The 25,966-nt window shown below is 37.4% G+C and overlaps 1 protein-coding gene across 3 annotated transcripts; it reads right to left on the bottom strand.

The window, feature by feature from the left end:
- Positions 1 to 1,796: 1,796 nt before the first annotated feature.
- On the bottom strand, positions 1,797 to 24,887 carry PRKAR1A (protein kinase cAMP-dependent type I regulatory subunit alpha). Of its 3 annotated transcripts, none has more exons than XM_072645507.1 (11): positions 24,336 to 24,887; positions 19,245 to 19,427; positions 13,532 to 13,702; positions 12,430 to 12,521; positions 11,617 to 11,678; positions 8,918 to 8,964; positions 8,250 to 8,408; positions 7,860 to 7,920; positions 4,009 to 4,130; positions 3,189 to 3,270; positions 1,797 to 2,170 (listed from the first exon to the last, which is right to left on the bottom strand). In XM_072645507.1, the coding sequence occupies exons 2-11, from the start codon at positions 19,416 to 19,418 to the stop codon at positions 1,998 to 2,000; spliced, it is 1,143 nt and encodes a 380-aa protein (XP_072501608.1). In that variant the 5' UTR covers positions 19,419 to 19,427; positions 24,336 to 24,887; the 3' UTR covers positions 1,797 to 1,997. The 3 variants fall into 3 exon arrangements, with proteins under 3 accessions (XP_072501608.1, XP_072501609.1, XP_072501610.1); XM_072645508.1 differs by having other exon boundaries at positions 23,929 to 24,579; XM_072645509.1 differs by lacking the exon at positions 24,336 to 24,887 and adding an exon at positions 23,455 to 23,834.
- Between the last annotated feature and the right edge of the window lie 1,079 nt (positions 24,888 to 25,966).

Here is a 25,966-nt window from a genome sequence, read left to right as displayed (position 1 = left end):
TATGCCAATTGTGATTTCTTACACATATTTAAACTGCACACAATAATAAAGCTAGCACTGATTAGTATTTAACCTAAACTTAGCTTATCTGAAAAATCTTTTAGGTAAAGCTACAAAAGGAGTAAAAACCGCAAGTTAAAAGATTCAGCAGGGAAACTTAATTAGGATGCAAGCATTATTATATTTATCTAAATAGGTATAGCTACACGTATATAGATCAATATATACTGGAAAGTGTGCATTTCTGTGGCATTCTAAACTCGTTTAGGTACGTTTCTGACACATCAATAAGGATCAGTCTTTACATTTAGTAACTAATGTAAGAAGAAAACCTAGATACAGATAAAAAAAATATTTTTTTAAATTGAAAAAAAAGTGATACTCATACATGAAGGTAAGTACTGGAAACCTTCATTCAACATTCTTTTGAAAAACAGAAATATTTATACATGGTGACTTTTTAACCTTCCCAAGACTCAGGTCAGGAGTTCTTACAACCAACATTTAAATCTGAAAACCATTTAAATCTTAGAACAAAACATACCATGACCAATGTAAATACTCAGGAAAAAACAGAAAGCATTATTAAAGTCTGTTGCATAACAAACACAAAAATGCTTGTTCTCACTCTCAGGTCCAGCTTCCCTCTATCAGATTACAATGAAAATGAAACCTTAAAATTGCTTATATTATGAAACTGTGGATTTCTGTTTTAAAAACTACTGAGAATCATTGACATACTTAGAATAATGTAAAACAAAGCTGGTAAATATTGAAGTATATTAAAGACTCAAAAGTTTTTTTACTTTTGGGAAAGGAAGCCTGACATAGCATTTTATATAAACTTAAAAACAAACACACTAACACACTCCCAACCTAGCATTACTTCTGGTTAACACAGCAGAAAAATATTAAAGCATATGCATTTTTAGGGACAGGAAGAGGTACCTGACACCACACTTGATCCACCTCACAGTTCCCACACTAGCCACAGCACCTCCATTAATCCATGGTGACAGGTTTTCCATGTGTATACACTCCCAGTCAAACCCATCTCCTGGAATCAGGCAGAGAACCTCATACAGAAGTCAAATGAAGGATATGCAAGCAGCAAAGGCTACAAAGAACAGTAAGAATATCTATCTCAAATTCTTTTACTGAGTCCAATTCCTGACATTTATTTAATATTTGGCACTAACTGGGAAATAAAGGATTCATTCTATAATTTGTGAATCAGTGGACAAATGTAGTTAAACATTAGTCCAGTTTTTTGCTTCTAAGATTTAGAATCAGGCTGAAAAACTGCTAATGGCAGTTGGAAACATGTCAAGCAGAAAGGCTTTTTCTATAAATCAGGGTAGTATCTAGTGTGAAGAGAAGTAAGCAATTAAGTGTGACAACCAAAAAATCTGGAGATTTTTAAGAAGAAATCAAAACATACTAAGTCATTTGAAAACCTGGCTGGGCTTTCCTGCTATCTCTAAACCACCATTTGACTATAAGCAAATGCCTCTCCACTGCACAGAGAATTAGAGTACCCATGCATTTTTTTAAACTTTAAAGAAGCTCATAAGGAGCCTTTTTTTTTTAACAAAAAACCAGCAGATTATGACCACAATCTAAAATATACTTACAATAACTGGGAAAGTATGTTTCATTTTTAAAACTTTTTCCACTGTTATATTCTTACTCTATGGCAATTCATTTGGTGGTGGGATCTGCCCTCACCAAAAAGCATGACACTCTGCCAAAAGTTGGACACTAACACTGCACAAAGAGAAGCAGTAACAGCAAAGTCTCCATATAACTCTATTTATTAAACTGGACACAGAGCACTTCAACTAATGCTCCAAATTAAAAATGGTGCAATGAAAGCAACTTTTTTTCTCTTTTTTTCATATAAACAGACAGGAAGCCACAATGACAATGGCCATGTGGTACTGCAAATGGGGAAAAGGACTGGGGGAAGCATAGGCTCAAGCAGGGAGAGCCACATTTCAGACAGAGAGTGACACAAAGCTATTGTACTGCTGGATGTTGCGTTTGAGGATGTCTGAGCAGGGACCAAGAACACGTTCAAATCGGGGTCGGTCCAGTTTAACGCATTTCAAGGGGCCACGGGCAACCACTGTGGCAGCTCGTGGACGGTTCATCAAAAGTGCAATTTCACCTGGAAGGAAGAAAAGAGAAAATGAGAGCAGGTTAATATCAACTACTTGGAACATCAGCGTTTTCCGAAGTCAGGAGTTCTTAAACTAGGGTCCATGAACATATTCTTTAAAGATTTTGATAACTACATTTCAATATATTTGGTTTCCTTTGTATGTTCTATGTATTTTATGTATTTAAAAACATCTGAGACAGACCTCATGATAAGAACTCCTATCCTAGGAGATTACTGCTAAACTAGGAATAGGGTTCACCTATGATTTCATTAGTCGAGGGAGTTCCAGTGAGAAACTGCCTCTAACAATGAAGATAAGAACTTCTCTGCAATTTTTAGTGTTAGTGCTCAGAATCACAGAGCTAGTATATGTTGGAGGTGGGTCTCAAACCCAGGTCTTTTTGGATCCAAAGCCAGGTATTTATCTAGCCTCTCTACTGATTATAGCCAAGAAACAGAACAATCAGAAGAAAGAGAGGTAATAGTCATTTATATAGGGGTATTACAATGTGCCACGCACTGTGCTAACGGTTTCTTACTAATATTATCTCATTTGATCCTCATAACAAACCTGTGAGATAGATGCTAATATTATCCCCATTTTACAATTGAGGAAACTGAGGCAAATAGAGGCTAAGTGATTTGCCCAGAGTCATATACCTAGGAAGTGTCTGCAGTCAGATTTGAACTTATGTCTTCCTTACTCCAAGTCTAGCACTCTATCCACTGCACCATCTCGCTACCAACGAACATAATCATTTATTAATTAGAGCAGAAAAAAAAGTGAACAGAAGGCAACAATATCCCCGTATCAGAGTAACTGATCTGCAATTCTTGTTTATGTAACTCATTTACTTAAGCGGTTTAAAACAAGAACTCTCAAGTCTTCTGTTTTTCTGAAAGTTAAGAAAATCTGTAGCACAAGCAGCTTCTCTTGGAGGCTAAGAGAAAAAAAGCTGTAATGGAAGGTTAGGACTTCTCATGGAAAGGTGAAGTACAGAAAGACTATTAACTAATCACATACCAAAATAATCAGAGGGCCCCAATCTTCCTACTTCAACAAATTCTTCATTCTCCGACCTACGCTGAAGCACAGCAGCTGAACCCTACAATAAAACCAGCACATTTTTAATCAAGATTACAACTGACAAAATCTTTTAGCTTTTTTGTGCAATTTCAGCATCTCAGCAAAATATATTCTCTCTGATAATTTCAAATCTACTAGTTTTTAATGTGAGGAAAAAAATCATGAATTTTTTCAATTACTTAACAACCTTTACTGCCCTCTTATGGTAGTGTTGCTTCCAGAGCAGAGCCAGTGGTCTAGGGGTTTCTACAAACTCCTTGGATCTAAGTGTTGTGTTCCTTTCCTTCACAATTTCATTAATATATAAATGAAATCTAGAAAATATCCTGAAATCTATTTCTTCATTATAATGACTTGCCACGCAAACAGTACTGATACACACATTGACACTCATACTTATTAGTTATTCACAAAATATGTTCAATGACAGGCCTCTGTTTAGCTAGCATGACGACAATTAATCTAGGTGGGTCTAAGAGCTTAGCTCTTTCTTCACTGTCTAGGGAGTGCCCTGGCTGCATTTCTGTCTCAGAAGCTGAATTTATCTAAGCAATACCTCTTAGCCAGGGTACCAAACAAAACAGCTCTCAAAAGGTATTAGATATCTTTGATAGACCAGCAGGAATCTTCGGAACTTCAAACTCAATGAATGCTAACGGTTCATATTTCACATGTGTTATTTTCCTCATTTAAGTATTTATAAAAAATATCAAGTTTAGGTTTCTTCTCCTGCGCTTTTTAAGTAACCTTTACTCACCTCTAAAATAATGAAGAACTCATCTCCCGGTTCTCCTTGCACTACAATCTTCTGCCCATCTTCAAACTGAACAGGTTCCAATGCATCAGCTACTGTGAGACGCTCCCATTTGTCCAGAGACTCTGGAAGACAAAATGAAAAAGGTTCTTTTGTATTTTTGGTAATATTTCTCCTCCCACTGCGACAAAGGGTGGCTTCATCCAATCATGAGGTATACTCGACCCCTAGATCCTTACTTCAGGAACTCACATGCCCAAACCTAACTTGAGATACATCTAAAAAGCTTCTCTTAAAAGCAACTATGCAATTCAGCTGTGAAAAACCATGCTAATAATAAGCACAGGACCCAAAAACACTAGTGTCATTACTAATTATTTCATAGGTTCAATTCATTGTAAATCAAATTTTAATCCTGTAAAGAAATGGCTGCAGTAACTATTTTTATATCCATGTACCTTAAGTACATAGCTTAGATTCACATCCATGTGTTTCTTACTAAATTGCTTTACTCTAAATTTCAATTAACCATTTCAGAGGCTGAAACCTCAATTAATCTTCTTAAATAGTAAATGTATCATTTCAAATAAATATTGTCCTGTGCTTAGGACCCTTAATAACAGATTATCACAGCAAGATGAAAAGCTTCAAAAATTGCAGTCAAGAATAATTATGAAACACCTAATGTCAAAACAGGGAGAAGCCCCAAAAGACAATTAAACCAGTTCAGTTGCTACTACTTTGGGGACTTTAGTTTTTTTTCTGTCACCTTTCTGAGATATAGTAATAAAACATTCAAAATGTCATCAGATTTCTTCCACAACCTACCACAAACTACACAAATTTCTCAGCATTAGTCCCTGACTCAGAATCTTCCTCTTCACACCATGCTGTGTCATCATCCATCCATTGGATTGTTTTTAAGACACATAATCTAATCATCTCTCACAACTAACTTCATGTTGAAATTTCACTCCAACTCTGATTGCAAAACTCTAATGAACGAGGAGGAGGGCAGAGATAAATTCAAGAATAAAATGATTCCTTTGATCACAGGCCATGTCCCTTACTGATCTGATTCCTACCTTCAAGAGAAAAAAAGGGGGCAGTTGTCTCAGAAGGACTGTTTTAAGACTTTAATTAAATCTTACTGGTAGGCACATATATCTTACTGTAAGCTTTTATAACTCCTTTCACATGTGTTTCTGCAGAATGAAAAGAATGAGCCATGAGTGTTCTAACAAGAAATAAACCAATAAACAAAGCATTTTTTGATTTATAATTGTCCCTCATATCTGACAGTTAACAGAAGCACAGTCAAGGGCAGAAAAGCAGAGTGTGAACAAAATGAAAAAAGGCAGCAAAATGGTCTAGAGAGCTGTTTCTTTCTTTCTCTCCCCAAGGGTGTTCTGTGATGAACATCACAGGTGACATTTACTCTGTGGCATGCCTGGTACAGTGTAGGATAAAGACAGTTTCTCTCACACAGGATTTCATACCTAAGAGCAAAGAGAGAAGGAACTGATAAATATGCCCTCAGTTGTCACGCAAAAGAAGGGAACCGGATACTGTGAAGCTAAAGGGTCACTCAAGCTATGATGTTATTGAAAATGTCATTTATACTTAATTCTCACCTTCACCTCACCATCCGTAGCCTTCTCAATACCTTACAATTTAGTTTTCAATCCTCTATCCAAAACTACTGTCTCAAAGGTAGTCAGTGACTTCCCACTCAAGAGGCCTCCTTACATACATCCTCTTTGACTTTTTTTCATCTTTTAACAATGTTGTGTACCCCTTCCAACTATATGCTCTCCTCCCCCACTAACTATTGTGGATGTCCCTCAAGGATCTGCCTGTAGACCTCCTTCTTCACTCTTTCCTTGGCAAGCTCATTCACACCTGTGGCTTCAACTACTACATCCAAAACAGTCAATCAATCTGTGTGTCTATGTTTCTCCCTCTCTCCTCTACCCCTTTTTTCTCATTCATTTAAACTTCTGTACTGAGCTCCCTCCTTTCTGCCTACCTGGGTGCCTCGCCAGCATTCAAATTCACTATGTTTAAAAACAAGCTTCTTTTCTCCCACAAACACTTCTTCCAACTATTAACTTCAATATCCCAACTCCCCATGATAATAATCTTAGTTATCATTTTTTTCTTTTTAATTGCTTATATCTAATCAGTTTGAAAGTTCATTGATTCTATTTTAGAAATATACATCTAGTTTATCTTCTACTACCAATGCTACCACCTTTAGTATAAGCTTTCATTACTATTATCACCCATCCTGTCACAGCCTCCTACAAAGTCCTTCTGCCTCAATGATGTCCTGTCAAAATTGATCATTTAGTCTGCTGCAGAATAATCTTTCTTATGCATAAATTTGATCATACTTGTCTACTCAAAAATCTTCATTAACTCTCTACCAATAGCTGTTCAAGCTACTCTACTCAACATTGAAGGCCCTCTGTATTCTAGTACCGCTCTACCCTTCCAGCATGATTTCATATTACTAACTCCTTACCAAACATTCTTTGCCCTCCAAAAAATGTCCAGTGCCTTCCCACTTCTACACCTTTGCTTAGGCTGTTCCCAATACCTAGAATGTCACAAGAGCCTACTGACCACATGTCATAAAATTAAAGATTCAGAACTGTAAAGGACATTAGATGTCATCTAATCTAATTCCTTCCCTGTACAAATGAGGAAGAGAGGCCCTGAGAGGTTAAGTGACTTGCCCAAGGTCACAGAGGTAGTGTCAAAGGTGGAATTTGAATGAAGAGTCTAGTCTCTTGATGCTAAATTCAACAAGCTTTCTACAGCACTACGTTCCACCTGCTGAATTTCTATCCATCCTTAAGGGAATAAGCCCAATTCAAATGTCTTCCATGGTTCATCTCCAGGCAAAACAACCTTCAACCTTGGATTTCACATACATCTTTCAATTACTAGTGTTCATGTTCTACATCACCACTAAACTATAAGCTCCATAAAGACAGTGACCATGTCTTATTCAATTTCTACCACTGCCTTACACAGTTAACATTGTGCTTAACAAATAACTGCTGGTCTTTTTGTGGTGGCTAAGAATTGGAAATCGAAGGGATGGCCATCAAGTGAGGAATGGCTAAACAATCTGTGGCACATGATTTTAATGGAGTATTATTGTGCTATTAAGAAATGACAAGCAGGAAAATTTCAGAAAAACCTGCAAAGAATTACATGAATTGATGCATAGTGAAGTGAACAGAATCAGGAGAAAATTATACACAGCAACAGCAATACTGTTGGATGAAGAATTGTGAATGACTTAGTTATTCTTAGTAATACAATGATCCAAGACAACACCAAAGGACTAACGATGAAGCATACTATCTACCTCCAGGGAAAGAACTGATATTGTTTGAATACAGACTGAAGCATGTTATTTTTCACTTTCTTTCATTTGTTTTCTTTTATTCGCGTCTTTCTGTACAAAAGGACTATTATGGAAATGCTTTACATAACTGCACACCTATATCTGATTGCTTACCAACTCAGGGAGGAGTGAGGGGAGAGAGGGAAAGGGAGAATTTGGAACTCCAAACTTTAAATAAAAATGTTAAAAAAATCTAAAAAAAACCCCAACAATTTCTGGAAAGAAAACTGGTGAATCGTAAAGTCACTGATTTCTAAGTCAAAAACCTCCACATATCACAATAATTAGTAAAGGGATGTTTATAAAGGACTCAATATGAAAGTGCCAACGATAATTATGGCAAAAGCAAAATGTTTATACTTTTGCACTTTATACCAAAGTATCATTAACAATTCAGTAAAATAATTTCAATATTCATGGCATACCAACTCACCTAAAATAGAAACTTTGCTGAGGAATTCTTCGTACATCTTCCGCTTTCTCAATGTGCTTCCCTACAAAAGTAAAGAGAAACTGAAATTCAATATAAATGTTTAATTGCTACTCCATGCTGTGAAAAAAACACAAATGAAGTTTCATGTAGGAAAATAATTCAACAAGTCATTTTTGAAAATGTATTGAATATTCAACCAGTCTTTGCTAAGGCTTTTTGGAAACATCTAGGTAACTGCAAAGATCTTCTACACATGGCTCTATAAACAAGTGGCAGGAGACAGAAGTATCCTGATCTTTAAGTTGACAACCAGACATGGCTATAAGAAATTTCCTAACACCACCATATGGTGAAATTGCAAGCAAATGAGAACTCTAGCTGATTTCTTACCATAAGGATTCTCCTATAGCTGTCTCGGTCAATGCCCCATAATTTCACATTTGTCTTTGCTTTCACAGTTGCCGCTCTAGGTGTTCCATAAATCAAAGCAAGTTCTCCAAAACTCCCTCCTTCTCCAACACTGGTTGCCCATTCATTGTTGACATAGACCTAAAAACCCAAAAGACATGACTGCATTGTTTCTGGAGAAATATGTACAGAGAGAGAGCTAAAAAACAGCTATCTTCAAAGGTTTGAGATCCTGTACTTCTATTTTGGGATATCAAATACATAAATGTTTAGAAATCAGAACAAAGAAAACCATATTTGTAGCTTACACTGAGTATAGTTAGCTATGGGTTTCATTTATCTAATAAGGGCCATATACAGGATCAGAGAAGGACAAAGAAAATTAACCTAGACAGGAATCCAGAACCAGTATTTATTCACAAAAGAGAAATAATGAGCCCCTCCACCCAATTTTCCAAAAAGTTTACCTAGCTCATCAAACTATTTAGAAAAAGGTATGAATGAATACCAGTTTTACTGACTTCTGAGACAGAAGGAACAAAATACTTATTTCTTTGGCCATTAGCAAAAGCATTTCCTATTGACTGAAGACAATGAAAAGGTAGTAGATTTATGACTTAAAAATTGATCAAAATATTTTTATCTCTTACATCCATCTCTCCTTGATCAATCACATAGAAGTTATCTCCTTCATCACCTAAATGAGAGAAGACTGTATTAGTCTTATTATTTCAGACAAAAACATATTTATGAAATTAAATATATAGAAAAAAATTCATGAATGGGAAAATTCTAGTGTCGAATAATAGAGACATCAGTCATTTAAAAAAAGTTCTTAGGAGGCACAAATAAACTCATCTTTTTACATCTCTGCAACATGGGACACTACTGAACACTCTCTCTCCCTTCTTGGATACTCTCCCCCTTCTTGGTTTTTCTTCTGTTTGATAGCTCCTTCTTAAGTCTCCTTTGCTGTACCATTCTCGATAACCTTTCCCCTGTGGCAATATACTCCAAAACTGCACAGGGCCCCCTTCTCCTCTTTATGCTCTCTCAGTGACCTCATTAGTTCCCATGGGTTCAATTAGCATCTCTACACAGATGATTCCCAGATGTACATATCTAGCTCCAGTGCCTCTAGAGAGCTTTCATATCACACTACCCACTGCCTACTGGACATTTTAAACTAGATGTCCCAAAGACATCTCAAATTCAACATGCCCATAGCAGAGTTCCTTCCTTTCCAAGTCTACCATCCCTCTTTTTTAATACCCTATGTCTGTCATGGACACCGCCAGCTTTCAAATCATTCAAGATTAAAGGTTCCAAGTCATCTTCAAATTCCTTCACCCTCCAATCCAATTAGATGTCAAGTCTTGTTGATTCTACCTTTATAACGTCTCTGATATTTATTCCCTTTTCTCCACTTTCTGGCCATCATTCCAGATCAGAGCATTCCCTGGACTACTGCAATAATAACAACCAAAAAAAGCTAATACCATCTCTGACATCATTAAGACATAAATTCCAGGAAAGTTCCCACTGACTCAATTGGTCAGACTTCATACGGAGTACTGTGTTCAGTGCTGGCACCATGGCTTGATCTGGAGTTTTCAGTGGAAACAACCAGAATGATAAAGGCCCTTGAATTCATTTCATAGGAGAATCAGTTGAAAAGAATACTCAAGGTTAGGTGGGAAGATAATATTTGTCTTTAAGTGTGTGAAGGACTGTCACATGGAAGAAGGATTAGACTTGTTCTGTTTTGCCTCAAAGGACAGAATAAAGAACAACATAGGGAAATTGCAAAGAGGTCAGTGTAGGCTTTTCAGGAAAAGTATCTTAACAATTAGAGAAGTAAAACGGGTTGCCCTGAGGGGTGACAGGTTCCACCTCCTTGGACTTCAAAGAGACTAAACAATCATTTGTTAAGTATATTATAGTAGGGGATTCCTTTTCATGTTGGCCTGGACTAAATGAGATCCCTTCCAACTCTCAAATTCTGTCCTTCTATGATTCTGTTTGGCTTTTCAAATGCATCTGGTTCCAAATTGTATTTCTAGTTTCATTGTGCTTTACTCCCCTGTCTGGCCAAACTGGCTTCCTGTCTATTCTTCACACAAAACTTTCCATATTCTGGTTTATTACGTACACACTTATGTGTGTGTGTGTGTATGTATATATGTATATGTATATGTATATACATATATATATATATATGTATATATATATAGTCTCTCTAAAAAGAAAAAAACAGCTCCTTAAGAAGAGTTCCATTTTTTCCCACAATTATTAATTTCTTTATTCTGTGAAAAAAATGGCAAGTGTCATTCTAAATCAGATCCATACGAATTCATGAGCTGATGCAGTTCAGAGACTTGGTCAATCATAATCATATATGGATTCCAGGAACACTTTGCTCTCATTTCAGAATATCCTTCCCAAGGGATGAACACATGTGAAGGCTCTACTACCCAGGATCTGCTGGATAGTTTTTTTAGTGTGTTCATCTAGATTTTCAGAAGAATATTGTTTCTGAGATTCTCAAAATATGCCTCTGTGCAGAGAATATTTGTCAGCAGAACATCAAGGTCATGGTTACACAGCCCAATGTGGATGGAATGACTAGCTCTGGAGAGGACAGCAGTCATGAAGAGTTCCATTTTTTGTTTCTTTATCTGTAACACCTAACATAATTCCTAAGAGAGTAACTATATCTCTTCCTTTGATTTATGATTAATCCCATCTATAAACTCTAGTGGCTCCTTGTTATCCATAGAATCAAATACAAATTCCTCTATTTGACATTTAAAGACTTTCACAATCTAGCCTCAATTTACTTTTCCAGGTGTATTACACATCACTTCCTTTCATGCACTATAGTTAAGCCAAACTGACATTTTCTAGAAGTTCCTCAGAAACTTCTCATCTACATAAATTTGCATAGAATGTCCCTTAGGAATAGAGCACTCCCTATGAATCTTAAAATACCAAATTTCCCTCAAACTTTAGCTCAAGTGACAATTTCCTACTTTATGCTTTCCCCTCCAAATCCTAAGACCGCACTGCCTTCAAAAATTGTATTTATATATTTTGGGTACATATAAACAGACACGTTGTCAATCACCAAAAGAATAGAAAAGTGTAAGGTTCTTGAAAGTAGTGACTGTTTCACTTTTGTCTTTTTATCATGGGATAGAGTAGGTGCTTAATAAATGTTTGCTGACAGGTTAATCAAATGGGAAAGTCAGCAAAAAAAAAAAAAAAATGAAGTGGAATGGTTAAAAAAAAGAATTAGATTATTTTCTTCTGATTTAAAAAAAAATGTCATGGAAATAGTGTTCCTTACCTTGTTGAATTACAGTCTCTCCAGCAATGAAAGAGGCTGGGAACATGGCATCAAAAATATCACTGCAATGGAGAGAAGTATTTCTGCTTATATCATATTTCAAAATATCCTTCTATCTAAGGATATGCTTCTATCTAAGGATATGGAAACTTGAATAAGGAGATTAGAGTTGCTAGATATTTTTTAGCCTAGGCTGCCATCAAAGGGATAAAAGTTCTAGCTACATCAACATTTGCCTCATTGCTTATGATTTTAACCACAAAAAATAATTTTGGCAACTCACCAAAAGAAATGACAAAATCATACTAGTCCAGGAAAAAAGACCTTTCTGAGTGCATCACTCTCCTAAACACACCTCAGGTGAGATAATCTATTCAACAATTCATAGGGTCTGAGAGCAGAGGTGACCCAACTGATAATACCTCAGAAATGCCTTACCACTTTATAACCAGTTTAGTCCCAGGATACTAATAATTAATTTCTACCTTTACTGTCAGTTAGGACTAGCAGCCAGATGGATTATCTTCTCTACCGTTAAAGTCAATTTCATCCCTCCATTAGTATCTCTATCCTACTCTTCCTTATTTTTCCATTTTACCCTTTGGTACTCTATTTGTATGCTAGTAAACTACCTTTCATAATAAAACTGTGCTCCCCACTTCAAAAATTATTTTGTATTTACTTGTATTTGTATTTGCTATTCCTCCCTCCCATCTAAAAGTAAGCTCTTTACAGTGCCAGGATTGTAAGTGTTTATTAAATGCTTGTTATTTTAAACTGAATACTAAAACTGAAAGGCAAACCAAAACCTACCTTCTCTCGTTGTCATCAAGATGTGAGAACAAGACATTTTTCTCAATGGCTTTAGCTAAAGCAGCCATAGTCTTGTAATCTTTCGGAATAACCTAGGGGAAAAAAATGAAAAATCTAGTGTCACAACTGCTAAAATAAGCTAGTTATACATTTTGAAATCTGTATTCCAATTTAATGCCAAACTACTTGATGAACACTGAAATGCTACTCTTTCAAATATTTACTATGATAGTCTTCTAACAATTGTGATTCTCACAGTAAATGATAAATCCTAATAATTAATCCATTTAACACTCAGGCAACTCTGGTTTCCAGTTTGAACTTAAGAAATGGAACAACTTGTCCATGAAAAGTGTGTGAGGAATATGTCTCAAGTTAGTTGATGAAGGCTAGCTACTTTCTGAAAATTGGCAATGCTAACAGTGCTGACAGTTAGGAATCTGTGAGCATGGAAAAGTTTTTTTTTAAAAAGTATACATGGTACCATTATTACAGGGACAGTAAGATAACTGACTGATGTATACAGAAGGAAGTTGGCAGATTCAGGAGAAAGAGTTAACAATCATGGAACATGTCAGAGGGTCTAGGTTCAAATCTTGCCTGTCATTTACCACCTCACTTAACATTGCTAGGCCTCACTGTCCCCACCTGCAAAATGAGATTGGACTAGATGACCTCTAAGGTACTTTCCAGTTTATCAATAATCATGAGATGGCTATTATTTGAGTCTTGAGAACATAACTGAAATTTTTAAGTGGGCCTCTGAACATGAACCATTTCCCACAGGTAGTTATAGCAGGTAATCTTTGTGGGTTCAACAGATGGTATTTCATTGACCTTGGAACCAGTCTGGGGCGGGGGAGGAGGTGGGTGTGGGTGTGTGTGTGTGTGTGTGTGTGTGTGTGTGTGTGTGTCTGTGTGTGTGTGTGTCTGTGTGTGTCTGTGTGTGTGTGTCTGTGTGTGTCTGCGTGTCTGTGTGTGTTGGGGGGAAATGAGGGCAGTGAGATTTCCTAATCTGCTAATCTTTCCTTACTCTCAAGGTCTAAGGCAACACTACATTCTATCCTTCAAATGGCGTTGTACATAACTGGAGCAGAATTACCTTTCTAACATATGATGCAGCATCTTCCTCAGTGTACACCTCTGCACTGATAGCCCCCCTTCGCCTCCGACCCTTAACCACTGGATTAGGAGGTGGAGGAGAAATTTCTTCTTCCCTTGATTCAGAATGGGTGCTTGCTTTTTGCTGAGTCTGAAGCTGTTTTGTTTCCTCCTAAAGAGATATGTTCATGGCACATGATCATTCATTGTAGAAAACTAATATTTTATTTAAATCACCCTACTTTTCCTCTATTACTATAAAAAAGGGGGAAAGAGTTAAGTTCAAATGAGAAAATAGGGATATTGAGAAGTTCCATAAGAAATACTCCTAAAATACAGCATTCTTTCTCAAATGTGATGAGGTATTATATTTCTGGTCCAATTTCTTTTAAACTTTACTAATGACAATTAGGTAATTAGGCAGCATCTTTTGGGAGCATAAGTTTCTACATTAGGTGAATGTTTCCGATAACTGAAACTTATGAAAGAGGCACAAAATATTTTTCATTTTAACATTTTTTTTTTAACCAAATCAACAAGCATTTAAGTAGCTACTATGCGTCAGGTACTCTACTAAGCACTGGGGATAAAAAGAAGGCAATACTATATCACATATTTCCTGCTACCTTAAACAGGGTACAATGAACACAATTTAACCTTTATTACTGATTAGCAACCATCAATATAATCATGAATTACTGTACTACAATTTATAACAAGAGTCATTCCCCAATAGGTAAGCACTCAAAAGGATATAAATAGGTAGTTTTCCAATGAAGAAATCCAAGTTATTAACAACTATATGAAAAAAATACTACAAATCACTAATTAGAGAAAAACAAATTAAAGCAATTCTGAGGTTCTACCTCATCCCCATCAGATAAGCAAAAATGACAAGTATTGCAGGAAAACAGGCACACTAATGCACCGTTGGTGGAGCTGTTAACTGGTACAGCCATTCTGGAAAGGAAATGAGAAACTGTACCCAAAAAGCTGTTAAAGAGGAAATTAATAACATGTCTATGAACTGACACAGAGCAAAACAAGCAGAAGGTAACAACTTACGTATACTGACAACAATGTTATACAGAAAAAAAATCTTTGAAAGTCTTTAGAAATATGATCAATACCATGATAAACTACCTAGAGGACTAAAGATGAACTATTCCAACATCCCCTGACAGACAGGTGATGGACTTAAAATGCAAAATGAGAAATATATTTTTGGATGTCACTAATGTGGGAATCTGTTTTGCTGAACTATGTATATTTGCTATGTCTTTTCTTTCTTAAACCTGTTCAATGAAAATAAAAGATTTTTTTTGTCCATTCACGTTCACCATGGGAAGAAAAGACAATAAATGCTTGTAAAAATAAATTACTTTTTTACAGACTTGAAAAAGGAAAGTCAAGAAGATCTGGCATGATACTACTGCAGTAGCACTAGGGGCTATCTAAAAGTAAAAGCACTTGAGACGATAAAGGAGGGGAGAGATGTTAAAGACAATGCAGAGATAGAATCTAAAGGACTTACTAAGTGATCAGATATAATAAAGTGAAAGAGAGAGAGACAGAAAAAAGACAAAATGTAATCCCAAGGTTCCAGTCATTGGAAAGAGACCAAAACTGTGGTATCACACAGAAGTGGTAAAAATTAGAAGTAGTAGATCAGAGGTAAAAATAATCTTAAACATGTTGAGTTAAGGAGGAATTTGTAAAGAGGTAGCAGTTGAAACCACAAGAATGAAAGTATCAAGAATTAGAACACCGAGGTTGGTCAAAGCTAAAAATGAATTTAACACTTTTATGGCTATGATTATTCATGATATAAGCAAAGTAAGCCAGAGAGATTAACAATTTTAAAGATACTGCTTTAAAGAGAACTCTAATGCATCTCATTAGAGTGTAAGCTAAAATGCATGTCATTTGTATTATGATGAAATGCTAATTAAAATCAGTTAATGTTCCATGTAAAACTATTCAAACCCAATTTGGATAAAATGTCTGTTAACAAATTCCCTTTCATCTAATAAAGGACATTAGAAGTAACAATCTGACCTACTAAAGCTAATAAATTAACTCAAAAGAAATCACTTCAATTACTTGCTCTTATTTCCCACCTTGGTTTAGCAACACACTATAATAACAGCAACACATTAACAAATTGTGTTATGTCCTTGTTTTTCCCTTTCTTCTCCTCCACCATACCACATTCTATAGCAAAGATTCTTAATTGTCTTGTGTGTATCATGCACCCCCCCTTTGGTAGTCTGAGGAAGCACTGAACCACCTACCAAAATATTTGATGCTTACAGTCATTAATTGAAGGAAATTCTAAATTTCAGTTAGAGGTTTGTGAAAATAAAAGATGTAATTTTTTTCCAACCAAGTTCACAGACCCCATGAAATATATCCATGGACCCGTACTCTTGAGAATCCCTGATCTATAAGCATGTAGTCTTACACCTGGGTACAAAAAAAATTAATTTCTTAACTACAAGATAGGGAAACGGTATCTTGGATAGTTGTTCTGAAAAAGATCTTGAGGGTTTTAGTTTTAGTGAACTGAAAACTCAAGAGCTGGCAGTGTGATGTGTCAGCCAAAACGCTAACACAATCCTGGACTACATTAAGCAGGGCAGAGCTTCAGGGAATGGAGAGGCAATAGGCCCAATGCACTCTATCCTGGTGAGACTTCACCTGGAATATTGCACTCAGTTCTGGTACCAGGTTTAAAAAGAACATTGATAAACTAGAAGAGTATTCAGTGAAAACAAGCAGGATAGTGAAGGACCTTGAGTTCATGTCATATGAAGATTAGTTGAAAGAAGAAGAAAACGTTTGAGGGATGGGGAGATGATAACTATCTTCCAAGTATCTGAAAGGCTGTCACATAGAGGAGAAATTAGATTTGTTCTATTTGGCACTAAAGGTCAGAAACAGGAGCAATGAGTGGAAATTACAAAGAAACCAAATTAGGCCTCATGTCAGGAAAAACTTCCTAACACCTAGAGCTTTCACAAGTGAAATAGGCTGCCCTGAGAGAAGGTAGGTTCCCCCCTCTTTGGAGGTCTTCAAACAAAGACTGGATGAACAACCATTTGAGTAGGTAACAGTAGAGATTACTTTGGTAATTGGCTAATTACTTTGTTGTTGGACTAGATGGTCAATGAGGTTTTCTTACAACTCACAAATTTTTGTGATTCTGAGCTTGCAGTCTAGGACAACTTTAGATCTTTTTTCAAACAGTTCTAACCATTCCTCCCCTCCAACCTGTACTTGCGAAACTAATTTTCTTCATAATGAAGTGTAAGACTTGACATTTATTTCTGTAGAATGTTGATCTTACTAGATTTATTCCAGTACTCTATCAAGGGGCTTAAGACCCCTGATCACCTGCAAATTTGATGAGCATAACATTTCTGCCTTCATCCAAGTCACTTAATAAAAATGTTAAACCTCACAGTCAAGCACAAATACATGACTGGAGTACTACAAGTTAACGATGATTAACAACTGCTCTTTTAGTCTAGACATCTAACCAGGACAGAATCAATTATTATTATTATTTAGTTCACACCTCTCCATCTTCTTGAAAAGAATAGTATGAAGCTGAATCAAAAGCTTTACTAAAATCTGAATATACTATTGTCAAAGAATTCCCCTCACCCACTAGTCTAATAATATTGTCAAAAAAGGAAATGAGGTTAGTCTGACATGACCTGTTCATGAAACCACACTGGCTCTCTTTGAAATCACTTCATCTCTTTCTAGATGCTTGGCAACCATCTCTTTAATGGTCCATTCTTTAATCAGAAATCAAGGTTAAACTCATTGGCCTAGAGTTTGTAAACTCTCTTCCTTACCTTTTTTTTTTTTTTTTTCGAAAACTAAGGCATCACATGCCCTTCTCCAATTTTGTGGTTCCATCTCCTGATCTTTCACATACTACTGTTGGAAATGGGTCATTTTTGCCCATTCTTTTGATCCCTATGGATGTAGTATCTTTAGGTCAGGTGACTTAAATCATCCAGAGCAAGTAGGCACTCTCTCACTATTATCTCTTTTCCTCTCTTGGGTATCAATTGCCTGAGAGTATATTTTTTTCTGTCATCTCCAGTGCAAAAGTTATTATTCTCACCAAAAAAAGCAAAATAATAAAGCATCTCTGTCTTCTCTGTTTTCAGTGATCATCTTTTTCCATACCCAAGCTCATTCATTTCTTTGATCCTTTTGGTCTCAATATAGCTTAAGAAAAAACTTGTCCTTGGCTCTCCTTGCCAGCCTCTATTCATTCTAAACTTTAATACCAGTGACACTATTTTGACAAAGCTATGTCGTATTCATATTCATCCTTCGTCTTAGGAAAAAAACTACCTAGGACTGAGGATTTAAGTAACTTGACTATAGTCACATAGCTAGCATATTTCACAGGCAAGATGTGAACCCATGTCTTTACTCCAAAGGCAGCATTCTATCTATTATATAACATTGCTTATCAAAGAGGATGATATTCTACCTTACTCTAGTTTTTTTTTTTAATTTTAAGATTTTAAAATTATTCATTGCTTGTAATCAGAACTACAAGTCAAAATTTCAATGTGGTTCCTAAGCTAACTTTTCTGTCCATCCAAAGAAGCAACTGGAAACATTTTAGGGCAGGAATTCTTAACCTAGGTCTGTAAACTTTTCTCTTTTAAAACTTAGTTATCTCAGTGTAATTGATTTCCATTTGAAATGCTAGATATTTTATTTTAAGGCATTTAAAAACATTCTGAGAGAAGACTAAGGCTTCTCCAGAGTGGCAAAGTGGACAAAGGTGATACAAAAAAGGTTAAGAATTCCTTCTTCTAGAGAGATGATCTGATCAAACAGCCCCACAACTTTAAATAACTCATTCAAGATAGGGATGTCCATGAGATCTCAGTTGTTTCATTCATCAGTCCTTAAGATTTTTCCTTTATAGAAAAGAAAATATTTAGTATAGAAAAAATTTGCTCCACATCAATCACAGGACAAATATAAAAACTTCAGACAACCAAAAAACAAAATCAGCACATATCCCTAGATCACCTTCTGAAAAGGGAAAACTAGATTAATTTTCCTTACACAAAGGTGCAAAAGACATAACCAAAAAAAAGTGAAAACTGGGGCTTCCTCGATAGATGCACCCTCCCTATAGAATGAGTAAACTTGGTTCATGATATATAAAAACAAATTATAGAATTCAGAATTTTTGTAATTCAGCCATGGGTTGGGCTAAAATTTGCATTCGTACTTATCATTAAAGGAAAGGAGTTCCTTGGTTATTTTTATTTCTATACACAAAAGTTATAAAACTGAATAAACAAGATTTTGTGGGAAATATTTAAGCTGCTTAAGAAAAATTCCATTTTAGAGAACTTTTCTACTCATTAAATATAACTATGGAATTGGCTAATTATATACCATACTTACCATTTCTTAATGCAGATAGGACAAACTGTCCTTTCACTTGTGTGCCTAGATTATTACACATGAATTTGAAAATGATAGAATCAACAGCATTTTGAAATTTATTACTATAGATTTTTCACTGACAAAGACTTACCAGGCCAACTGGTACAAGTTAGTAAGACTGATTAGCAATTAAAATTTAACAAGTGTTTAAATTTCATTGTTCCTTTTCTCCCCCAACCCCCATTTTTTTTGTTGTTTTGGGATTTTTTTTTTACCTTCTCCAGTCTCTCAAAGTATTCCCTAAGGAATGCCATAGGTCTGTCAGGTCGAACAGTACATAGCTGTACGATGGAATCCTTGAGGAGTGCCTGGATATTATGCTTCTGAACATAGAGCTCACATTCCCGGAGGCTCCGCTCCTCCTCACTGCTGGCGCTGCTGGTTGCCATCGCTTTAAGCTGAAAGAAGAATGTACATATATACTTGCATAAACTATTTAGAAAGAGAAAACTGAAATCAAGCTTCTATTCTGCTAAATATCTCAATCAAATGGTTCATAGAACATATAATTAAGTATTTCTGACTTCAGTGCTGTTCACAGTAACTGAATCCTGCCTTAGGAACTACATTTGATTCTTAATGGAATACCGTTTAACTCCATCTTTGATTTTTCCCTTCCCTATTCCCCTTCCCCAGGTAGGAAAGGGAGGTGGGAATTAAAGATGTAGCTAAACACTATTCTTCCATTAAGAAGCAAGTCCAGTTCCTAAGGCAAGGTTGGTTACTGTGAACATGTAGATATAATAAACTAAGCTATGGACCTAGAACTTTTCAGCAGCTATTCCTCAAACTGCTAAAAAGTTAACCCCTTGAGGGAGTTACACTAAGTCCACCTCATCTTAATGGTGTGGGATATATATGGTATATAGCAAACAGGAATAGTACAAGGGCATGCTTCTAAACATCTGTGATTTATTTCTAAGGTAGAACTCCTATCTAGTTAAGAATTTCCAATATATTAGGTACACCAGTTTACCAGTTGGCTTACTATTTGTCATGTCATTTTTTTTTTTAACAAACCATAAAAGGAACAAAAGATACTAAAGTCTAAAATCATGTTATTTCAGAATCTCCTATTTATGACATTAGCTTCTATCAATATTCAGACTTCCCCTGGCAGCAAGGTCCCATCAAAATATTTCTTAGTTATAAAATCATAGATTTAAAGCTGGAAATTTTTTTCAAGATTATCATAATTTAGCAGTTCTCAAACTTTTTGGTCTTAAGACCTTTTTACACCCTTAAAGTATTAGAGATCAGTTAGATCCATCAATATTTATTATGTAAGAAAGGAGAAGGAAATCCGCATTTACATAGTGCCTACTATGTGCCAGGTACTGAGCTAATTTATTTGATCCTCACAAAATATCAAAACTGATCAATTTTTAAAATAGTTATTTATTTTATAGCATTTTTATATAAGACTATTTTCTAAAACAAAACAAAAAGTACACAAAAATAATGGCATTGTTTTACATATTTTTGAAAATCTATTTAATGTCCAGTTTAACAGAAGACAACTGATTTTCATATCTGCTTCTGCATTTCAATCTGTTGCTCTGCTTGAAGTACGGAAAGAAAATCTGTCCTCACATTGATATGTAGTTGCAAAAGGGAGGAGCATTTTAATATTTTAGTATTATTGTGAAAAACTTTGTCCCTGCAGGCCCTCTGAAAGGGTTTCAGGGACTCTTGGGATCCAACAGACTACACTTTGAGAACTAATGATAGTTTATCCTTTTTACAAATGAGGAAACTGAGGTCAAAAGAATCAAAGTAACTTGCCCAAGGCCATACAAGTAAGAGGGCAGGATTTGAACTCAAATCCTCTGGTACTCTTTCCATTACACTATGCTGCCTAAACATTTTAATTATCCCTTTAAAAAAAGGCTCCAATTAAATTGGTAAATGCAGTCTTATAATATATGCCTTAAAGTTTATACATTTTGAAAGGTTCATTTGAAAGAGTTTTTGAAACAGGCTCAAACAAATTACTTTCACACAGGAATGAGATGGATAAAAATAAATTAGTTTCAAATTGTCAGTTATATATTAACTTAAAACTTGGTCATTAAAGTTTTTATTTTAATTACAGAGAAAACCAAAACATCATTAACTATATTTTCATCTGAAATACGACACACTTAATGGCAAAATAGATACTTATCTATCAAGCTCAAACCATGCTCCCCCCAAGCTCTTTAGCTAAAAAATGAAATGCACATGGAGGTAATATTGAAAAATCAATGCTCTTCCAGAAAGGATATATCATAAGCCTCCTAAAACTAATGAGTGGAGACTGGTTTAAAATAATAGGAAAAAACACTCTGACTCAATAGGTCTTCTGAAGCCCCACACTGTTACTCCTTTTGTTTTGACAACCTCCATGATAAAGTACCCTAACAAGCTAATCCTCATGCCTTCTCATCATAAACATTTTTTTTAGAAAATATTGTAAAATTCTGGACAAGGTGAAATAGTCCATGTGCATGATCATGCAAAACAAAATTTATTCTATTTTAAAAGAAAAGAATTGTTATTGATACGTTATTTACTATTGCTGTATATTAAAAACAAATAAGCAACCTAATAAATTGGCAATGAAAAATCTGGTGACTCTCTGACCATCCACAAATTAGAAACAATAAAAGCACTTTTCTGCTACAAATGGAATAAAACATGATACTCTGCTACTAAAAAGAGAGATGCAACATTGACTCAGATTGCACTACTACCCATTTTCCAGGTCATTCAACAATGTAGAATAAGGGTTCACTCTTATTTACAAGTACTAGGGGAAGTGACTCTGCATGTCAAGAAATCAAGAAAACCAGCAACTGCAGAGTTAAATTAGATCCTTTACCTTTCAAAGTCTGAAATCATTTCATGTATATATGACAAAAGTTATCACTATAAAAACACATTAAATTATAAATATCAACCCTGACTCTTCCGAGTCAAATCACAATAGCAGCACAATGCTTTAAAACACCTGATCATGGATTAGAAGGGAACTCAGAGGTAATCAAGGCCAACACCTTTGTTTTACTGATAAGGAAACTGAGGCCTCTAATAATGAACCAAGAGACCACAAGAAAATGAGAAGAAAAAATCTGAAATCACTTGAATCTCTGAATAACCCAAACATGTGCCATCACCTGATTGGAAAGATTTATTTTTAAGACTCTAGAACTACAAAAGCTCCCCCAAAAGGCTAATTATTCTAGATACTGCATTTCAAGCCGTTAGCAATCCCTGCTTTGTGATTCTCAGTCTAGAGCACTGCCTAGTGGGGTTAACAGCTTTCCTGCTTGGGTTAGCCTCCATTTTGACACAGAGAAACGTTCTTGCCAAGCTGAAGATATATTGCTTGGAAATGAAGTTCTCATGTTAAAGACAAACTTCTTGAATCTTCCATAATAGCACAAAATTAAAGTTTTGGTGGTGGTTGTTTTACAGCTTGCCATGCTCATATGGGTATTACTTGTGTCCGAAACTTCGTTTATTCAGAAATTCAGCAGCAATACCTCTTCAGTTTAAATGGTTTTCTGTCAAATAAGAGATTTAACATCTTATTTTGACAAAATCTTTCTGGTTCAGAACAATACCTATTAAGAAGGCAGCCTACCAAAGGCTGAGCCGATGCTAAAAAACAGAAGCCTGAGGGAGAAGGGGCACAGCGTTACAATGGAAGTAAACTAATGATTTTGTAGCCATTACACAAAAGCTACGTTGTAACTATTGTGGGATCTTACCATTTTTCCTGTATAAAACGAACTGTGCTTTTGTTACGACTCCAGATGAGAATAAATTACTCCCAAAAGGAAAAAATGTGTTCCTACTTTCATGTGGGGCAGGGGAGATAGAGACATTCAAGAGAATTGTTCAAGACTACGCCCGTAGCAGGAGAATCAAGACTGTAACCTGGGCCATTTAACCACGCATCAGTTTGGGTTTTTTGGTTTGGTTTAGTTTTGAGGAACAGCAGAATACTGCATTTCATTTCATTTACGCCCACAGGGACTCCGGAAAAGAATGAAAAGGGGAGGCCAAATTACCATTCCAGTAGTAGCTGGCAGGCAACAACAGTAGAGGAAAAGAGAGATGGGGGGGGAAGGGAGAAGGCAGGAGCAGAGAGATGTGTAAACCCGGTTTAGAGGTAGGTGAAGAACAAAGGAAGAGGAGGGAAATACTGCTCAATGGGGGGAAAAAGGAGAAGAAGGTGCATTAGATGACAAGAAGCGGGGTGGAGTTAAAACAAAATGCCGTCAGGGGAGTTTCATTAACAAAGACTTGTTTAGGATCTGTGTTAGAGGAACGGGTAATAAGAATAATAGCATACGATTGTAACAATAATAACAGCCATAATAGTTAACATTTATATATCGCTTGAAGGTTTGCAAAGCCCCCTAACCAATATCTCACCTCAGTCTCTCAACCACACTGAAAGGTATCAGATGTATAGCATTTGAAAGCTCGCAGACCACTTTCACATATTTTATTGTACTGGATCAGATTCGGATGCTCTTCTCTCTCAGCATCGGGAGGTGGGGGTCAGAGAACCGCAGGAACGAGGAAGGAGGGGGCTCGGGGATGGGCGGAGCCAGGGGAGGGCGCGCGCGAGCCGAAAAGGGAGGGGTGCGATTTGTAGGCGGAGGGAACCGAAGGTGAATGCTTCTCGTCTGGTGGCGGAGGGCTACAGAATACAGCAGCGAGGGCGGGGGGCGGGCGCAGCCCCGGAGGCCTGGCGGGGAAGGGGGAGGGGAAAGAACGGGTGGGTGCGGCCCTTCCCCAGAGCGCTCCGCGAGGCGCCATCTTGGATCCCTCCAGCCGCAACAAAACGGATCGGCCCGGCAGCGAAGCGCGACCGAGGCCGGACCCCGGACACGCTCCACTTACCGACGTGCTGGCAACCGCATGCTCAGAGGTCCCAGGAGTGGGCGGCTGGGAGCCGTCTTGAACACGTTTTGCGTCGCCCCCCTCCACTGTGGCGGTTCTCAGGTGCTCTCGACAGCCTGAAAGCTCCCCCCTCCCACCGGAAACTAACCAGCCACGACCAATCACAGCAAGATCACTGACGTCAATGGGCCTCGGTCTGGTCAAGGTGGTTGCCCTAGGCAACCTTAAAGGGGAAACCAGCGCCCCTCCCCCCTTCAAAGTCCCTCTCTGTCGAACCCCACCCCCTTCCCCAGGGACCCTTCTAGCCTTGGCCCCTTTCTCCTCTGGTCCTACTCTGCAGCCTTCCCCCGTTCCTCCTCTCTTCCCCCCTTCTTTTTCGGGTCCTTCCCGACCCCCGACCCTCTCACCTGCTCGTCCACAATCTTTCTTCTTGTGGCTCTCCTTTCTTGCTTTCTCTATTTCTCTTTTTATATATATGTTTTTCTTTCCCTCTCTCTTTTTCTCTTGGTCTCGTTCTAGACGCTACGCGTCCAGACTGTCCCTCAGGCTAGACTGTCTGCCTCGGTCTCCCTTTTCCTCCCTGTCTCCTTCTTCCTCTCCGTCCGTCCGCCTGTCTCTCGGTCTGCCCGAGCTCCACCTCTTCTCGTCGGGCTCCTCCTGTCGCCTCTGCTGCACTCCCTTCCTCGTCCTCTTCCTCTCCTTTCCTCCGCCTCTTCTGACTAGTCGGTCTTGTCTCCCCCTTTCCTAGCCCCAGACTCCTCACGTGGGCGGAGAGGAGGGGGTGGGGAGGCGCCTCTGCAGCTGCGCCCTCTTTCTCTGCAGCCCCTGTGCGGGGTGGGGCTGGAGAGGGGGGCTGGGGGGAAGGTTTCGTGCTGTTCCTGAGGCCCCGGGCGGCTGCGGCTGAGGCTGCGGCAGTGGATGCGGCAAAGCCCTGCTGCCATGGCAATGCTGCAGTGTCTGGCAGCTGCGGTGGCACGTCCCGACCTGGCCGCTCCCTGCCCAGGAGCCTCTTGGCAGCATGGGCTGGGAGGCTCAATTAGAACACCATCTAGCCCAGCCCCATCAGTTTTCAGACGGGGAAACTGAGTTCAAATAAAGACGGGAGACTGAAACTGCTTTCCTAGGGACGAAATAGCTTGGTCATAATTCCAGCCGTGGGAGTCGGGCTTCAAGTGTAGGTGATTTGACGCCAGTATAGGTGCTCTTTCCTCTGACACCTTATTGCCTCACCTTTTTCTCGTAGCCCAGTTTCCTCCAGGTTGTCATATACTGCATTTAAGACCTCTCAGGGTCCTGAAATAAAACATATTTAAGTCTTGGATTTGAACACAAAGGAGAACTCCTTGCTCCTGTTGTAGAGGAGAGTCCATCATCCTGGGATCTGTGATTCAATGAGAATGCTCACAAGCTGATGGGCCAAGATTATGAAGGAAATTATAAGTCTTAAGTAAAAATTTTAAAGAATAAACATACTAAGCTTCCAGCACATATTTATATGTTGCCCTAAAGCATATTATGTCATTTGACTGTGGCACTGAAGGAAAAACCAGTCAGTCTCCCTTTAGGTCATCAATTTTGACAAAGGGAGACAGAAAGGGAGAAAAAGAAATCTTACCAAAAAAGCTACCTTCACCGTTATTTCAGAATCCTAGAAACTGGATTGTTTTTAAAACACATAATCTAATCATCTCTCACAACTTCATGTCGAAATTTCTCTCCAAGCTCGGTTGCAAAACTATAATAATGAGGGAGACAGGCAGGAATAAATTCAAGGACAAAATGATACCTCTGATCATTTCTTACTGATCTGATTCTTCCTTTCAAGGGGAAAAAATGGGGAAGTTGTTTCAGAAGGATTGTTTTAAGACTTTAATTAAATCTTACTGGTAGGCACATAGATTTTGCTGTATGCTTCTGTTCTCTTTTCACATGTGTTTCTGCAGAACCAAAAGAATGAGCCATGAGTGTTCTAACAGGAAAGAGACAAATAAACAAAGGATTTTTTTTGATTTATGATTGTCCCTCTTATATCTGATAG

Source organism: Notamacropus eugenii, chromosome 2 (genome assembly GCF_028372415.1).
Source record: "Notamacropus eugenii isolate mMacEug1 chromosome 2, mMacEug1.pri_v2, whole genome shotgun sequence".
NCBI lineage: Eukaryota > Metazoa > Chordata > Mammalia > Diprotodontia > Macropodidae > Notamacropus > Notamacropus eugenii.
This window is presented reverse-complemented; position numbering and strand designations above follow the sequence as displayed.

Coding starts and splice junctions, on each gene's coding strand:
- PRKAR1A (XM_072645507.1), bottom strand. CDS start 19,418: ATGGCAACCAGCAGCGCCAGCAGTGAGGAGGAGCGGAGCCTCCGGGAA. Junction 13,703..19,244: donor ACTTTGAGAGACTGGAGAAG/GTAAAAAAAAAA, acceptor ATATCTCTTTAG/GAGGAAACAAAACAGCTTCA. Junction 11,679..12,429: donor CTTGATGACAACGAGAGAAG/GTAGGTTTTGGT, acceptor TCTCCATTGCAG/TGATATTTTTGATGCCATGT.